This window comes from Carcharhinus amblyrhynchos, chromosome 24, assembly GCF_965287045.1.
Source record: "Carcharhinus amblyrhynchos chromosome 24, sCarAmb.v2.hapA, whole genome shotgun sequence".
NCBI lineage: Eukaryota > Metazoa > Chordata > Chondrichthyes > Carcharhiniformes > Carcharhinidae > Carcharhinus > Carcharhinus amblyrhynchos.
In genome coordinates, this window is record NC_137347.1 from 17308212 (window position 1) to 17324668 (window position 16457).

At 43.9% G+C, this 16457-nt stretch overlaps 1 protein-coding gene across 1 annotated transcript in view; it reads left to right on the forward strand.

Moving 5' to 3' along the window:
* Window positions 1-16457, forward strand: part of LOC145358028 (disks large-associated protein 2-like) — a 105358-nt gene that overhangs the window by 69358 nt on the left and 19543 nt on the right. Inside the window, exons 6-7 of the mRNA XM_080211733.1 lie at window positions 1807-1901; window positions 11817-12241. Coding sequence (XP_080067859.1) covers window positions 1807-1901; window positions 11817-12241 — 520 coding nt within the window. The remainder of the gene's footprint in view (window positions 1-1806; window positions 1902-11816; window positions 12242-16457) is intronic.

Below are 16457 nucleotides of genomic sequence, written 5' to 3' on the forward strand. Positions count from 1 at the left end.
ACTCCCAGCGTGCTACTTTCTATCCATTTAAAGTCCAGCAAAGTCGTGGTCCTTGAATGCAGAGTCCTAACGTGCATTCCTGACACTGTCTGACGAACAAAACATTGGAACTGTTGCCTTTATGTTTCGGCATACTGTATATATCATGTGACACAATGTGGTTCCCTTAGGAAAGTGAAAGAGTAAACACTGTTAGAATGTAGATTTAGCTAGAAAGTGCTAAATTTTGCATAAATAAATTATTATATTGGCTACAACAGTGGAATTACAGTAATACAGAACTTGGTCTTCTCCCTCAGAATGTCTATAATTACTAAAATGGTTTTTTCTGTGCCACCCAAGCATTGCCCCCTTGGTGACACCATCCAAAGGTACAGCATTAATTTTCACATGTAAGCTGACGCCACTCAACTCTACCTCACCAGCATCCCTCTTAACAGTTCCACTCTTGCTAAATTATCAGGCTGCTAATCCGACATCCAGTAGTGGATGAGCAGGAATTTCCTCCATTTATTTGTTGGGAAGAGTGGTGCAATTGTTTCCAGTACCATCTCCAAACTCCATTTCCTATCTACTCATTCCATCCCTCGCCATGGCAACAGTCTGAGATTAAGCCAGTCCGTTCACAATTTTGGTACCGCAATTGATCTCCCAGGTGAGTTTCTGACCTCGTATTTGTATCGTTGCCAAGGCTGCCTGTTTCCACCTCCGTAACGTTGCCCAACTTTGTCCTGCCTTAGCCCATCAGCTGCTGAAACCCTCGTTCAGGCTTTTAGACTTCTCGCTTTCTTCTTTTAAGACACTCTTTAAAAACTACTGCCTTAACCCAGCTTTTGGTCAACCGACTAACGTGAATTTGTGTCACACTTTGTTTCAATGTGCTCCTGTAAAGTGAAATATTTCATTATAGTAAATACACCATATGAATGTAAGTTGCTGTTGTTTTTCTTGTTATTCCTCACTGCAATCTTGGCCTAAATCTTAGCTGTTCTTTGTATATCTAGTGGGTGTGCTGCTGACCGCCCAAGTAGGCCCTTATTTTGATTTGATTTGATTTATTCTTGTCACCTGTATTGGGATACATTGAAAAGTATTGCTTCTTGCACACCATACAGACAAAGCATACCATTCATACAGAAGGAAAGGAGAAGGTGCAAAACAGAGGGTTACAATTACAGCCACTGTCTGCCCATTTCTAAAGTGGCTTTAGAATGGTTAAGTATAAAAGCTACAAAAACACCTTAAAATTTATTTTTAGCTACACCAGAATATAGGAAATGTACAAATGTATCTCTCAAATTCAGTCAGTTGTCAACCAAATGTACTTTAAAATATACACGAAAGGTGTTAGTGTTTCAATTTGAAAGGCTTGATCTGCTGCCTGAGGAACATGCTATCCTGTCCTACTTGGCCACTGTTAAAGAATCAAATGAACACATATTAGTAATGGCATTTTTAACTTAATGGGCTGGAAGCAAGCAGGTACAGATTCTCAAGTTTCTGAATGTATGCCTCCCTGAGATCAATCAATAAAGATGCCTGTCTTGTTTTGTTCCTTGAAGTTAACCCTAATTTTAAATGTGTTTACTATGCACCTTGGAGAATAAAATTCTAAGATAAAAGTGCTTTATATTTTTCACATATGTATGTGCATGCATAGGCGAATGACATCTTACTGTATAATCCAAAGTTTTCAAAATCAATTTTCTTAGTTTAGTCATGGCTGCCAGAGCAGTTCCTTGTTCTTGACCAGTTTTGTTCGGTGCAGAATTGATAACAAGATGTCATTGTCTTTTGATGTGTCAGGTGGATAGTTCAGAGACTATGACTGATTCTGACACAGATAGCAAAGGCCTCCGAGAGTTCCATTCCATTGGAGTGCAAGTTGAAGATAATAAACGGTAAGTCTGTCACCTTAACTCAACAAGACATTTGTTTATTCCTCATTGAATCATGGAGTCATAAGAACATAAGAAATATGAGCATGAGTAGGCCATCTGGCCCTTCGAGCCTGCCCCGCCATTCAATAAGATCATGGCTGATCTGTCGTGGCTCAGTTCCACTTTCCCGCCCTCTCCCCATAACCCTTAATCCCCTCGCATATCAAAAACCCATCAACCCGCGTCTTAAAAATATTTAGCGAGGCAGCCTCCACCACTTCAACGGGCAGAGGATTCCAGAGATTCACCACCCTTTGAGTGGAGAAGTTCCTCCTCAACTCCGTTCTAAACCGCCCCCCCCCCCCTTTATCTTGAGGCTGTGCCCCCTAGTCCTACTGTCCTTTCTGAGCGGGAAGAGTCTCTCTACCTCTATCCTATCCATCCCATTCATCATCTTATACGTCTCAATGAGATCTCCCCTCATTCTTCTAAACTCTAACGAGTACAAGCCTAGTTTATTCAGCCTCTCCTCATAGCTCAACCCCCTCAACTCCGGCATCAGCCTAGTAAACCTCCTCTGCACTCCCTCCAAGGCCAAAATATCCTTGCGTAAGTGCAGCGACCAAAACTGCACACAGTACTCCAGCTGCAGCCTCACCAGTGCCCTATACAGCCGCAGCAAGACCTGCCTACTTTTATATTCAATCCCCCTCGCTATGAAGGCCAGCATCCCATTCGCCTTCCTGACCACCTGCTGCACCTGCAGGCTGGGTTTTTGCGACTCCTGCACAAGGACCCCGAGGTCCCTTTGCACCGTCGCCTGCTGCAGTTTCTCGCCACGTAAGTAATAGCCCTTCCTACCATTATTCCTACCAAAGTGGACCACCTCGCACTTGCCAACATTAAATTCCATTTGCCAGTTTCTGGCCCATTCACCCAGCCTATCTAGATCCTTCAGAGTCATACAGACCAGAAGGACATTCGGCCCATTTTCTTCTATGCCAGGTCTTTGATAGAGCAATCCAATTAGTCCTGCTCCATTTCTTTATTACCATATATCTTTTTTCACTTCAAGTATATATCTAACTCCCTTTTGGGGGGAGGTGGTGGCACAGTAGTAATGTCACTGGACTAGTAATCTAGTTTGTTAATTAATCAGTGTCACAGGTAGGCTTATATGAACATTGCAATGAAGTTATTGTGAATATCCTGTAGTCACCACACTCCGGCTCAGGTTCGGGTACACTGAGGGAGAATTTAGCACGGCTAATGCACCTAGCTAGCATGTCTTTCAGACTGTGAGAAGAAACTGGAGGAAACCCACGCAGGCACAGGGAGAAATTGCAAACTCTGCACAGACAGTGACCCCAAGCCAGGAATTAAACCCGGGTCCCTAGCGCTGTGAGGCAGCAGCGCTATACACTGTTCCACCGGGCTGCCCTCCCTAACCTCCCACAGTGACTCAGAGTAATGCCCTGGGGACCCAGATTTGAATTCCACCATGGCAGATGGTGAAATTTGAATTCAATAAAATCTGGAAGTGAACCATGAAACCATTGTCGATTGTCAGAAGAACTTGTCTGGCTCACTAATGTCCTTCAGGGAAGGAAATCTGCTGTTCTTAGCCAGTCTGACCTACATGTGAGTCCAGATCCTCAGCAATGTGGTTGAATCTTAACTGCCCTCTGAAATGGCCTAACAAGTTAAAGGACAATGAGGGACGGGCAATAAATGCTGGCCCAGCCAGTGACACCCATGTCCCATGAACAAATAAAAAAACGTTATTCTTCAATCTGCTTGCCAGACATTGCACCCAGAATCAAATTCACTGCATCAAAACACTTAATTAGCATTTCCATTTTTTAAAGTCTTATTTTCTGGGTCTTGTAAAAATGTCTCGAGCATGCAGAGATTATGATTTAACATAATTTCTTCCTGATGGTAGCTAATGGATAACAAATGCCATTTCCATCAGATTAGTTTAAAGTTTATTTATTAGTGTCACAAGTAGGTTTACATTAACACTGCAATGAGTTACTGTGAAAATCCCTTAGTCGCCATACTCTGGCAGTGTGCACTGAGGGAAAATTTAGCACGGCAAATGCACCTAACCAGCACAACTTTCAGACCGAGAGATGAAACCGGGGCACCTGGAGGAAACCCAAGCAGACATGGGGAGAATGTGCAGACTCCACACAGACAGTGACTCAGGCCAGGAATCGAATCCGGGTCCCTGGCGTAGGACTAGGGGGCATAGCCTCAAGATAAAGGGGGGGTGGTTTAGAACAGAGTTGAGGAAGAACTTCTTCACTCAAAGGATGGTGAATCTCTGGAATTCTCTGCCCGTTGAAGTGGTGGAGGCTACCTCGCTAAATATTTTTAAGACGCGGGTTGATGGGTTTTTGATGAGAGAGGGGATTAAGGGTTATGGGGAGAGGGCGGGAATGTGGAACTGAGCCACGACAGATCAGCCATGATCTTATTGAATGGCGGGGCAGGCTCGAAGGGCTAGTTGGCCTACTCCTGCTCCTATTTCTTATGTTCTTATGTGCCATTTACAACTAAGGCAGTACAATATTTTGGCTTATCTTGTGTTTGTGAGTAATCACACTGGGCTTGCCAAATGCTTTTTCATCCAATCCATTTTGTGAATTCACAATCCGAGCAGATAGCTGTCAGGATCCTGACCTAATTTATTCCCCCATCCCCTTTTCGAGCCCAGGCTACTGATGCCAAGCCTAATATCTATGGAATAAATAGGTCTACAAAATTATAAGAGGCACACAAAGGGTGGATAGTCAGGGACTTTTTCCCAGGGTGGAAGGGTCGACTACAAGAGGTCACAGGTTTAAGGTGAGAGGTGGTAAGTTTAAGGGATTCATGCAAGGAAGGTTTTTCACACAAAGGGTGGTGGATGCCTGGAATGCACTGTCAGTGGAGATGGTGAAAGCAGGCACATTAGCATCATTTAAGCTGCATCTTGATAGACACATGAACAGGAGGCAAACAGAGGAATAGAAACTGTGCATTGGTGGGAGAAGGGCCTTTCCCTGTACTGTTTTGTCCTTTGTACGCAATCGTTGCCCTATAATCTGTGACCCTGTTGTGCTGACTGAGGGTGATTAACCCAGCACAGTGTGAGAACCAAAGCAGTTGACCATGGTTCAGTGTTGCATTTACCACAAGGCCACTGGAGGGAGTTAGTGGCTCTTTTTTATTGAAATCGTTGGTCCTGGAATTGTAATAATCTTGCAAATCACAACACCAGCCAAGGCATTGAGGAAAATACCACTCTTGATAGATTTGATCAAAGGGGTGATTCTCCAATTTCCATTTGAAACATTTTGAATGTTCCCATTGTATCAGCACAGTGGCTCAAAAGAGGAATATAACTGCTCACCTGCCAGCACCCATTCTCTGATTCATGCCAGTCATTGAAAGTCTATTAGTCCCCAGATGCTTGCTTGAAGCCCAGGCGGATATGGAGTTCTCCTCAGCCTTTGCTGCTCTCCCACTGCGGTAGTTTTTGTGGATGATTAGTGTCTTCCTTCGAGAAGTCGTTTTCCCATCCAGCTGTGAAATAAAACAGTCTCCGCAGCAAGGAGGATGATTCATTTCCCCAGTTCCCCACCGGCGTGGCATGATCATCAGCGAGCGTTGTGTAATGCGCAGAGCTTCACTGTGCTGATTACAGAGAAACATTCCCAGCAGCAAGTTACCTGCTTAACCTCGCAGAGTGGGATGAGGGAAATAAAATTCTGCTGCCGCATGTTGCAAGACTGACATTCAGCACCATGTCCTCTGCCAACCTCAAGGCTATTATCATTCTATTTTCCCCCCTGCTTGGTCGATATTAAGATCTGTGTGAGTTGAAACATTCTGCTTTCCAGCAAAACTCAAGTCATCCAAACACTTTGAGGGGCAGCACGGTGGCACAGCAGTTAGTACTGCTGCCTCACAGCGCCAGGGACCCAGATTCAATTCCAGCCTCGGGTAACTGCCTATCTGTGTGGAGTTCGCATGTTCTACCCATGCCTGCGTGGGTTTCCCCTGGGTGCTCCAGTTTCCTCCCACAGTCCACAGATGTGCAGGTTAAGTTGGTTGGCCGTGTTAAATTGCCCCTTAGCGTCAGGGGGACTAGCAGGGTAAATGTATGGGATTGTGGGAACAGGGCCTGGCTGGGATTATGGTCGATGCAGACTTGATGGGCCAAATGGCCTCCTTCCGTACTGTGGGGATTCTATGATTCAATGACAAAAGCAAAATGATTCAGATGTTGGGTATCTGAAGGCGGCACGGTGGTTAGCACTGCTGGCTCACAATGCCAAGGACCTGGATTCAGTTCCACCCTTGGGGTGACTGTCTATCTGTGTGAAAATCACAAATTCTCCCTGTGTCTGTGTGGGTTTCCTCCGGGAGCTCCAGTTTCCTCGCACAGTCCAAAGTTTACATGTGCAGTTTAGGTTAAATGGCCATGCTAAATTGCCCCTTAGTTTTGCAAGATATGTATGTTGAGGGATTAATAGAGTAGAAATATCAGGTTACCAGGAGAGGTAACCTGACATTGGTTCTGTTGGAGAGCTGGTGCAGAATCGATGAGCTGAATGGCCTCTTTCTGCACAGTAGGAATTCTATGATATTTGCAGTCAACACTGAAAATGCTGGAAATACTCAGCTGGTTAGAAAGCATCAGTGGAGTGTGAAACAGGTCAAAGATCTTCAATCTGAATTGCTGAGAATAGGCCCAAGCCCTGATCACCCTTAACCCTGGTTCTCTGTGCCTCACTGAATTAACTTTATTGTGTTTGTTCTTCTCCCCCGTTATCCCACCTTGCTTCATCTGCACCAGCTAATTCTTCCAGGCACCAGCAGATGTTTATAAACACCTAAAAAAAATCAAAGAATACTTAAAGAAAATATAGGATCAAATGGAAATGAAAAGAGAAATCACTGTATGGAGGATGAAGAACCTCATTAAATGAGCGCTTTACCTCAATTTTCCCATAAGCTTACGATACTGCAGATTAATGGGTTCAGGTTGATGATGAGTTGGAGCAATTGGTTTGAATAACTCAATTAATTATCCTAAGTGAGTGGTGGAAAAGCCACTGCATCCTATGGTTTGTTCTTAGAGTCTGTAGGGAAGCTCGGGAGGTAATAGCAGAGCCTCTGAACGCAACTCTCTCAAACATTACTAAGTGTGCTGGAGAACTGGAATATTTCTGTTCAAAAAGAATGTGAAGGATCAACCAGATAGCTATAGATTAATCAGCCAAATGTCAAGAGCTTCCAGAGAGACAAAATCAATACTCACTTAGAGAGACATGGGTTAATCAAGGACAAGTAGAACGGGTTTATAAAAGTTAAGTCATATCTGTCAAATTTCAGAGCTTCTTGGGGAAATGAGAGCATCAGTCATGGATGATGCGTTGTAGTTTTTGTGAATATGGATTTTCGAAAACAAACTGCTGACGAAGTACCTCCCATATTTTGGGATTTTTGATTTTCTTGTTTTGCTTTTAAGAGTTGCATTTTTGGAACATAGGAGCAGGAGTCATCCATTCAGCCCATCAAACCTGCTCCGCCATTCAGTATGGCCATGGCTGAACATCCACTTCAAAGCCTTTTTCCCGCACTATCGCCATATTCCTTTATGTGATTTAGGGAGATAACGGTATTGTCATGGACTAGTAATCCAGAGATCCAGGGTAATGCTCTGGGGACTAGAGTTTGAATCCCGCCACACCAGATGATGAAATTTGAATTCAGTAAAATCTGGAATTAAAAGTCTAATTGTCACAACTCCATATTCCCCCAATAACCTTCCCCCCCCCCCCCCCACCACCTTGTTTATCAAGAATCAATCATACTCTGCCTTAAAAATATTCAAAGACTTCCTCTTCCCATTTGTGGAAGAGTTGCAAAGACCCTGTACACACTGACAGAAAAATATTTTCACCTCTGTATTAAATGAGCGACCCATTATTTTTAAACTGTTACCCCTAGTTCTAGATTCTCCCATGTTTACCCTGTCAATACCCCTCAGGATCTAACATGTTTCAATTAAGTTACCTCTTACACTTACAAACTCCAGTGGATTCAAGTCTGGCCTGCCCAACCTTTCCTCATAAAGACACATCACCCGTTCCAGGCATTAACCTAGTAAACCTTCTCTAAACTGCTTCCAGTATATTTACATTCTCCGGGTGTTAACCTAGTAAACCTTCTCTAAACTGCTTCCACTGCATTTACATTCTCCCTTAAATAAGAAGACCAGTACTGTACACAATACTCCAGATATGGTCTCATTATTGTCCTAGATAACTGAAGTAAAACATCCCTATTTTTGTATTCCATTCCCCTTGCTATAAATGATTACATGCTATTAGCTTTCCTAATTACTTGCTGTACCTGCATTCTAACTTTTACCATCTATGTACTATGGGACACCCAGAACCCCCTGAATTGAGATAATATGCTTTGTTTTATCCTTTCTGCCAAAATGGGCAATTTCACATTTTCCCACATTATATTCCATTACACACTTAATCTATCTATATCCCTTTGTATCCTCCTTATGTTCTCTTCACAACTTCCTTTCCTTCCGACCTTTGCTTCATCAATAAAGTTAGCAAGCATCACTTCACCCAAGTCATTTATAGAAATTGTAGGATCCTGAGGCCCCAGCGCTGACCCTGTGCTACACCACTCATCACATCTCACCAACCAGAAAATGACCCATTCATGTGAAATCTCTGTTTCCTGTTCCTGCATCTACAACAACCCTCTAAAATATATTGGGAACAGAATTCAATTTGATTTTATTTGATTTATTATTGTCACGTGTATTAGCATAAGTGAAAAGTACTGTTTCTTGCGTGCTATACAAAGCATACCATACATAGGGAAGGAAAGGAGAGAGTAAAAAATACAATGTAACAGTCATAGCTAGGATGTCGAGAAAGGTCAACTGAATGTGAGGTAGGTCCGTTCAAAAGTCTGATGGTAGCAGAGAAGAAGCTGTTCTTGTATCGGTTGGTACATATCCTCAGACTTGTCTATCATCTTCCCGATGGAAGAAAGTGGAAGAGAGTATGACTGGGATGTACGTGGTCCTTAATTATGCTGGCTGCTTTTCCAAGACAGCGGAATGTGTAGACAGTGTCGATGGATGGGAGGCTTGTTTGAGCGATGGACTGGGCTTCATTCACAGCCCTTCGTAGCTCCTTGCAGTCTTGGACAGAGCAGCAGCCATATCAAGTTGTGATACAATCAGAAAGAATGCTTTCTATGGTGCATCTGTAAAAATTGGTGAAAGTGTAGCGGACGAGCCAAATTTCCTTAGTCTTCCGAGAAAGTAGAGGCGTTGGTGGGATTCCTTAACTGGAGCTTCGGCATGGAGGGACCAGGACAGGCGATGATGTTAGTAATCTGGACACTCATTCATGAAAACTTTTAAAGGGAGTCAGAAACATTTTACAATGAGGAAACTGGAAAAGTATGGGGAGAGGCCTCGTAATTGGAACAAATCAGAGAGAGTTTTATCAAATGGACATCACAGGCAAACATGGCCTTTCCTGTCGAGCAAAATTCCATCCTTTGTGTCTCTGACACCATCCTGCTTCTTGTTTCAACATCGGCTTTGGTTGTCTGCTGATATGACTGAACATTAATCCAAAGGATCTGGATTCAGATCCCAACACAACAGTGTGAGAATCTGAATTAAATTTTAAAAAATAAGTCTGGGAATAAAAGGCTGATATTAGTAAAAGTGGGCCAAAAAGATATTGCATTGTTGCAATTCAGAAGGTTCATGAATGACTTTAATAAAGCTGGCATCCTTAGCTGGTCTGGGCCTGTGTGTGATTCCAGCCCCAGAACAATAAGGTTGACTCTTAAGTGCCTTCTGAAGTGAGCTATACAGCTCTATATAACTGTTATGAAAAACAACACTTCAATATCCATTCAAGAAGATTGCTCACTGTCACCTATTTAGAGAAAGAGTATAGAAATAAATGCTAACCTTGCCAACGGAGCCCGCATACCCAAAAATGAGTTTTTAAAAAATCCACCAAAGGTAGCTGCACCTTCAGCCATCCAACATCACTGCCCGGAATTCCTTCTACTGTACAGCCACTCTGTACCTTCAAGGCTATTCTTTTTGACCATTCTCTTATTCCCTCTGCTCCTTTTTAGCCTTCTTTCTGATCATTCCTATCTCATACCCACCTTCGCTTGGCTTTGTGTACACATGTTGATAAGCACATTCAGCCATTTCCCTGCATGGGGGAAATGCTGTGGAAAAGAGAGAAAATGCTGCCACTGTTGTGAATGTATGACCCAGATATTCTTGTGTGGGTGCGGGAAACCCAACTTGTGCACTTGAGAGAACAAAGAACAAAGAAAATTATAGCAGAGGAACAGGCCCTTTGACTCTTCAAGCCTGCACCAACCATGCTGCCTGTGTGAACTAAAACCCTCTACTCTTCCCGGGACCATATCCCTCTGTTCCCATTCTATTCCTGTATTTGTCCAATCGCCCCTCCTGCAGCTGACCCATGTGTGATTTTGCCGGGGTCTTTACTTTTGTACGGGGGTTGGGATTGCAGTTCAATCCCACAGTGGAGTGTGGATAAGAAGGCCGACCAATTAGAAAGCCCATCTTGGCTCAACCAACACAGCAAACCAATTGCCAAAATAGTTTGAAGATGTCCTCACCTCATTATTTCATGTGGCATTTTTAATTGGAGAAGTATCATCATGCATAACAACAATTATACAATACCAGTCAAGGTTAGGGTCAACTCACCTTTGTTGGACAGCTCCCTTTGATGAATCGCTGCTTTAAGAACACATCTCTGTTGCAATACAGCATCTAATAGTGTCGTCTGAAGTCTTCAACACATTTTACACTTGTCTTTCAGAATGTTCCCAACTCTTCAGCTGGCTTCTCCCAATGGTCACAAACTCTCCAATGAGGCGGGATTTTCTCGGGCTTGTAAAACCCAAACTACCACACAAAGATAGTGTGTGGCAGGAAATCCAATTTTTCCATGGTTGGTCCTCACAATGGGACCCTGACCTCAGAAAGAGGTGTGAGCTTTGTACCCAAAACCTTCCTGGCTCACCAAAAAGGCAGTACAGAAATGGTGTGGGACCAAAAGAGAAAATGCTGGAAAATCTCAGCAGGTCTGGCAGCATCTGTAAGGAGAGAAAACAGTTGAAGTTTCGAGTCCAGATGACCCTTTTTCAAAGCTGGTATGGTGTGGGGTTGGAAAAACATTGGGAAATTGCTTCTCCAGCAAAAAGGAAGCTATGTTCAACATTTCCCAATCCAGTTCGCACCTTCACCGGGAAATGAAAATCCAGCCCCTTTTGTTTCAATGAAGGCTCCCTGTTTATTGTTGTTATCTTTACATTGGCCAGCAGTCCATATTGGCTCAGTGTCAAAAGAGCAGTGTGTGGCAAGGTATTTGGCCTTAGTGTTGAAGACTATTCCAGATCTGAGCTCATTATAGTCTGCATTGAATTAACTAATAACACTGGAGTGTAGTTTTACAGTTTCCTCAGTTCCACTGACCTAACATGTCAACAAACCAACCTAGGATCCCATTCCTTATTCTTCTAGTGTGAGATGTATGTATGTGAATTTTGTGTGTGAAGATGATTGGGCTAGATTGCCATACCTTACATGGTGTAGACTTGTATATAGAATCTCTACAGTGCAGAAGGAGACCATTTGTCCCAACTGACAACAATCCGACCCAGGGCCCTGTTCTCATAACCCCACACATTTACCCTAAAGAGGCAATTTAGCACGGCCAAACTACCTAACCCTCTCATCTTTGGAGTGTGGGAGGAAACCGGGTAAAATGCCAGAAGGTATTGTGGTTTGTCCGTTAATTGCTTACATTCTGGTTCTATTTTTTCTTCTAGGCATGCCAGGTTTAAGCGTTCAAACAGCGTGACAACAAGCGTACAAGCAGACCTTGAATTGGAGGGTATCCCAGGGCTGTGTGTGAGCACAGAGGACAAGGGTTTTCAGTTTGGCCAATCATTTGAGCGACATTCCTCAGAGCCGGAGCATTCCAATGAGTACACTTCATTCAGAACTGTTCACACACAAGGACAATGGGCATACAAGGAAGATTACAGAATGCGCTATGACAATGCTGACACCCAGCGCCAGGACCACTGGGGGGAATCCAGTGTTCACAGTCTCCCAGATCCTGGCAGAATATCTCCATGCCACCGAGATGGCGATTGGTTTATCAAACTGCTGCAGGCAGAAGTAGAGCGATTGGAAGGATGGTGTCAGCAGATGGAGAGGGAAGCTGAGGAGAATGACCTACCTGAAGAGGGTGAGCCTATTCCATTCCATGTGTTCTCTGAATGCTCATTTTCTGCTAATGTTTTATCTGTATCTTTCCACAGGGAAGGTCTGTGGTTGCTAATTTTTTTATCTGATATAGTTTGCCTTTGTCTTCCATTCTTAGGAGGCAGGATTGAAGAGGTAGGTCCTAAGTCTACCTTAGCCAGAATGGGGGAATTGAACCCACGCCACTATCTTTATTCTGAACAGCACACTAGCCATCAAGCCAGTAAGCTGGCCAAACCCCTTATTTGTAACAGCAGCAGCCAATACTGGAAATACTCAGCATGTCAGGCAGCAGCTGTGGAGAGAGAAACAGAGTTAGTGGTTTCATCAGAACTGGAAAAAGCTAGAGATGTAACAGATTATAATGTGTAGGTTAGAAGGATTAGTGGGGTAAATATGTGGAGTTACAGGATAGGATCTGGGTGGGCTTGTTGTCAGTGCACACTCAATAGGCTGAATGATCTCCTTCTGCACTATAGGGTTTCAATGTAGAGACTTGAAAAGAGTGAATCACAGAATCCATTTAGTGCAGAAGGAGGCCATGCGGTCCATCAAGTCTACACCGACTCTCTGAGAGCATCTAACTCTATCCCCGTAACCCCATACATTTACCCTAATAACTCTAACTTACACACCTTGGGACATTAAGGACAAATTAACATGGTCAGTCCACCTAAGCCGCACATCTTTGGACTATGGGAGGAAACCAGAGCACCCAGAGGAAACTCACGCAGTCACAGGGGAACTTGCAAACTCCACACAGAGGATTGGATAAAGAACAAAAGGGAAGGTTTGTGGTTGGATGGGAGGCAAGACAAATTAAATGACAAAAGGGATGATGGTGTAAGACCAAATAGAGTGGTAATGGGTCAAATAAAGATACAAAAAATGGGGTTGGATGAGGTGTAAATGGGAAAAGTAAAATCACCACCAACAATAGCCATCTGAGAAAATAGATTTACAGTTTATTTATTAGTGTCACAAGTAGGCTTCCATTAACACTGCAGCTGAAGTTACTGTGAAAATCCTCTAGCTGCCACACTCTGGCATCTGCTCAAGTACATTGAGGGAGAATTTAGCATGGCCAATGCATCTAATCAGCACATCTTGGGAGGAAACTGGAGCGCACAGAGGGAACCCATGCAGACACTGGGAGAATGTGCAGACTCCGCACAGACAGTGACCCAAGCCGAGAATTGAACCCGGGTCTCTGACACTGTAAGGCAGCAGTGCTAACCACTGTGCTACCCCGAGGTAACGGTCATGATTTGAAATTGATGTACTCAATATTGAGGGAAGAGGTCATATATAATGTGTTTAATGGAAAGGTGAGATTGTTGAGCATGCATTCTGCATCACTGGCACAGAACAAATCAGAGTGGGAATGTAACAGAGAAGAGATTTAAAATCACAGGCAATCCAAAACACTGGGTTACGCTATGGACTGAAGAGAGGTATTCCACAAAATGATCACCCAATTTGCCGAAACGTAGTGGGACTGCAGTAAGTACGGTGTAATAAATCAGAAAAATCGTAAATTCTTGTTTCACCTGAAATGAATGTTTGGGGCCCTGGACCACGTGAAGGATGGAAATGAAGGAGCACGGACAATGGAGCAGGGGCACTTCCTGTGTTTGCAGGAGTAGTTGCCATAGGAAATGGAGGGGGACTGAGAGGGTGATTGAATAATAGAGCAGGGTGTCACCAGGAACTTATCCGAATGCTGAAAGGGAAAGGAAAGATGTGTTTGGTGGAAGCATCACACTGAAGTTTGTAGAAACAGCAGAGGATGATCTGTGGTGATAGGTGGGGTGGAAGGTGAGGTCTCCATGGAGACAGTGGGGGCAGAAGGTGAGGATAATAGGACCATGTCATGGATCATGAAAAGAGGTGAAGTGGTGAGAGCAGAAGCGTGGGAAATGGGACAGACACGATGGAGGGCATGGTTGCGGAATACATATCGGAAGCACTGGTGTGGAGTGCAGCATTGTTGGAACAGATCCAATGGAATAACTGTGAGAATGGAATAGAGTCCTTACAGGAAGAAGGATGGATGGAACTGGTATCAGAATAGCTATGGGAATCTCAGGCAACTGCATGAGATAAAACACCTTCTCTCCTTCCACTGTCCAGAGCCCCAAATACTCCTTCCAGGTAAATCGGCAATATACTTCCACCTGTTCCAATGTAATATACTGTATTTACTGTTCACAAAGCAATCTCCTCTACACTGAAGAGACCAAATACCAATTGGATGATCATTTTGAGGAATATATCAACTCTGTGCTCAAGTGTGACACCAAATCACTGGTCATTTTATTATCCGCTCTACACCCACTCTGACCTCTCTGTTCTTGGCTTCCTAAATTGTCCCACTGAGGCATCACTGAAGTTTAACGACCAGCTCCTCCATCTTTGGATTAGGCACTTTATAACCTTCCAGATTTAAGATTCAATTCCAACAATTTCAGAAGATGACCCCGGCCCTGTTCCTAGATAGCAGGCGGCACGGTGGCACAGTGGTTAGCGTTGCTGCCTCACAGTGCCAAGGACCTGTGTTCAGTTCCAGCCTCAGGTCACTGTCTGTCTGGAGATTGCATGTTCTCCCTGTGTCTGCATTGGTTTCCTCAGGGTGCTCCAGTTTCCTCCCACAGTCCAAAGATGTGGAGGTTAGGTTGATTGGCCGTGCCAAATTTCCCCTTAGTGCTAGGAGGATTAGCAGGATAAATACTTGGGGTTGCCGGGATGGGATTTGGGTGGGATTGTTGTTGGTGCAGACTTGATGGGTTGAATAGTTTCCTTCTGCACTGTAGGGATTCTAAAATAATGATTCAGCTATTCCCCATTTACACATCTTCTAATCTGAAATGTAGTTTCCTTGCATGTCCCACTACCATTTCTGTTGGCCTTGTACTATCAGCCCTTTGTAATTTAATCTGTCCTGCCTTAATTCCACTCTCTTCCCCTTTGTCTGTATTTACTTAAAACCTGTGATATCTCCAGTCCTTTTCAGTTCTGATGGAAAATCATCAACTTGTAAAAGTCTCCAATCCTCATATGAAAAGTCAGGCATGAAAAGGCCAACTTCCAAAGAACTTACCCCACAGTAATAACACACCATTGGTGGCAAAAGTAGGAAGTCGTGTTGAAGTTGATGAGCTAAAGCTGGAGTACTGTGTATGGTTCTGGTTGCCACATTATAAGAAGGATGTGATTGTACTGGAGGATGCAGAAGAGATTCACCAGGCTGCTACTGGGATGGAAGTTATGAAGAGAGGTTGGATCGGCTTGGTTTGTTTTTGTTGGAGCAGACAAGACTGGGGCAATCTGTTGGAGGTGTACAAGATTATGAATGTCATAGACAGAGTGGATAGGGAGCAGTTGTTCCCCTCAGAGGGGATATAGGTTCAAGGTGAGGGGCAGGAGGCTTGGGGGGTGTGAGGAAAAGCTTTTTTACCCAGAGTGTAGTGACGATCTGAAATGCGCTGCTGGGGAGGGTAGTAGAGATAGGTTGTCTCACATCCTTTAAAAATATCTGGCAAGTCATAGCATTCAAGGCTTGGGCCACGTGTTGGCAGATGAGATTGGGTGGGAAATCAGGTGTCTCTTGCACGTTGGTGCAGATTCAATGGGCCGGAGGACCTTTTCTGCACAGTGTGATTCTATGATAACCAGGCTAAGGATTAAACCTCCATGAACAGGAAGTCCAGCCCCCAAAAGCAGCCAGCAGCTCTAGCTGTCCCAGCTGTGCCAGAACTTAGTATTGGGAACTGCCAAAGACTGCAAACATTTCCACAAAGAAGAGCAATCCACCAGAGTGATGTAGGTGCAGAGAATTTAGGGTGGAATGTGGTCAGACATCCCAGGTAGGGGTGTGGGGTGTTGGGGGGAGGGCGAGATGGCATGGAGAGAGATGGATTTAGGTTTTGGAAGCCAGGTAGCAAAATCAAAGGTGGAGTGACATCCTGGCCCGATGCACACAGGCCAGTCCCTAATTGATCTGCCCCTCACCCACTATATATGTGTAATAAATCATAAATTATGTAGGACAGGCCAGATGGATTGGAGACATTTTTGTTTCTCCTTCACATTCAATGTGTTCTTCTGTTCATAATATTCAGAAGAATGATACCTGTGATTATATCATTTTCATCCATCTTCAGCTACTCTCTGGTTACTTTTTCAACCTTCAATACTGA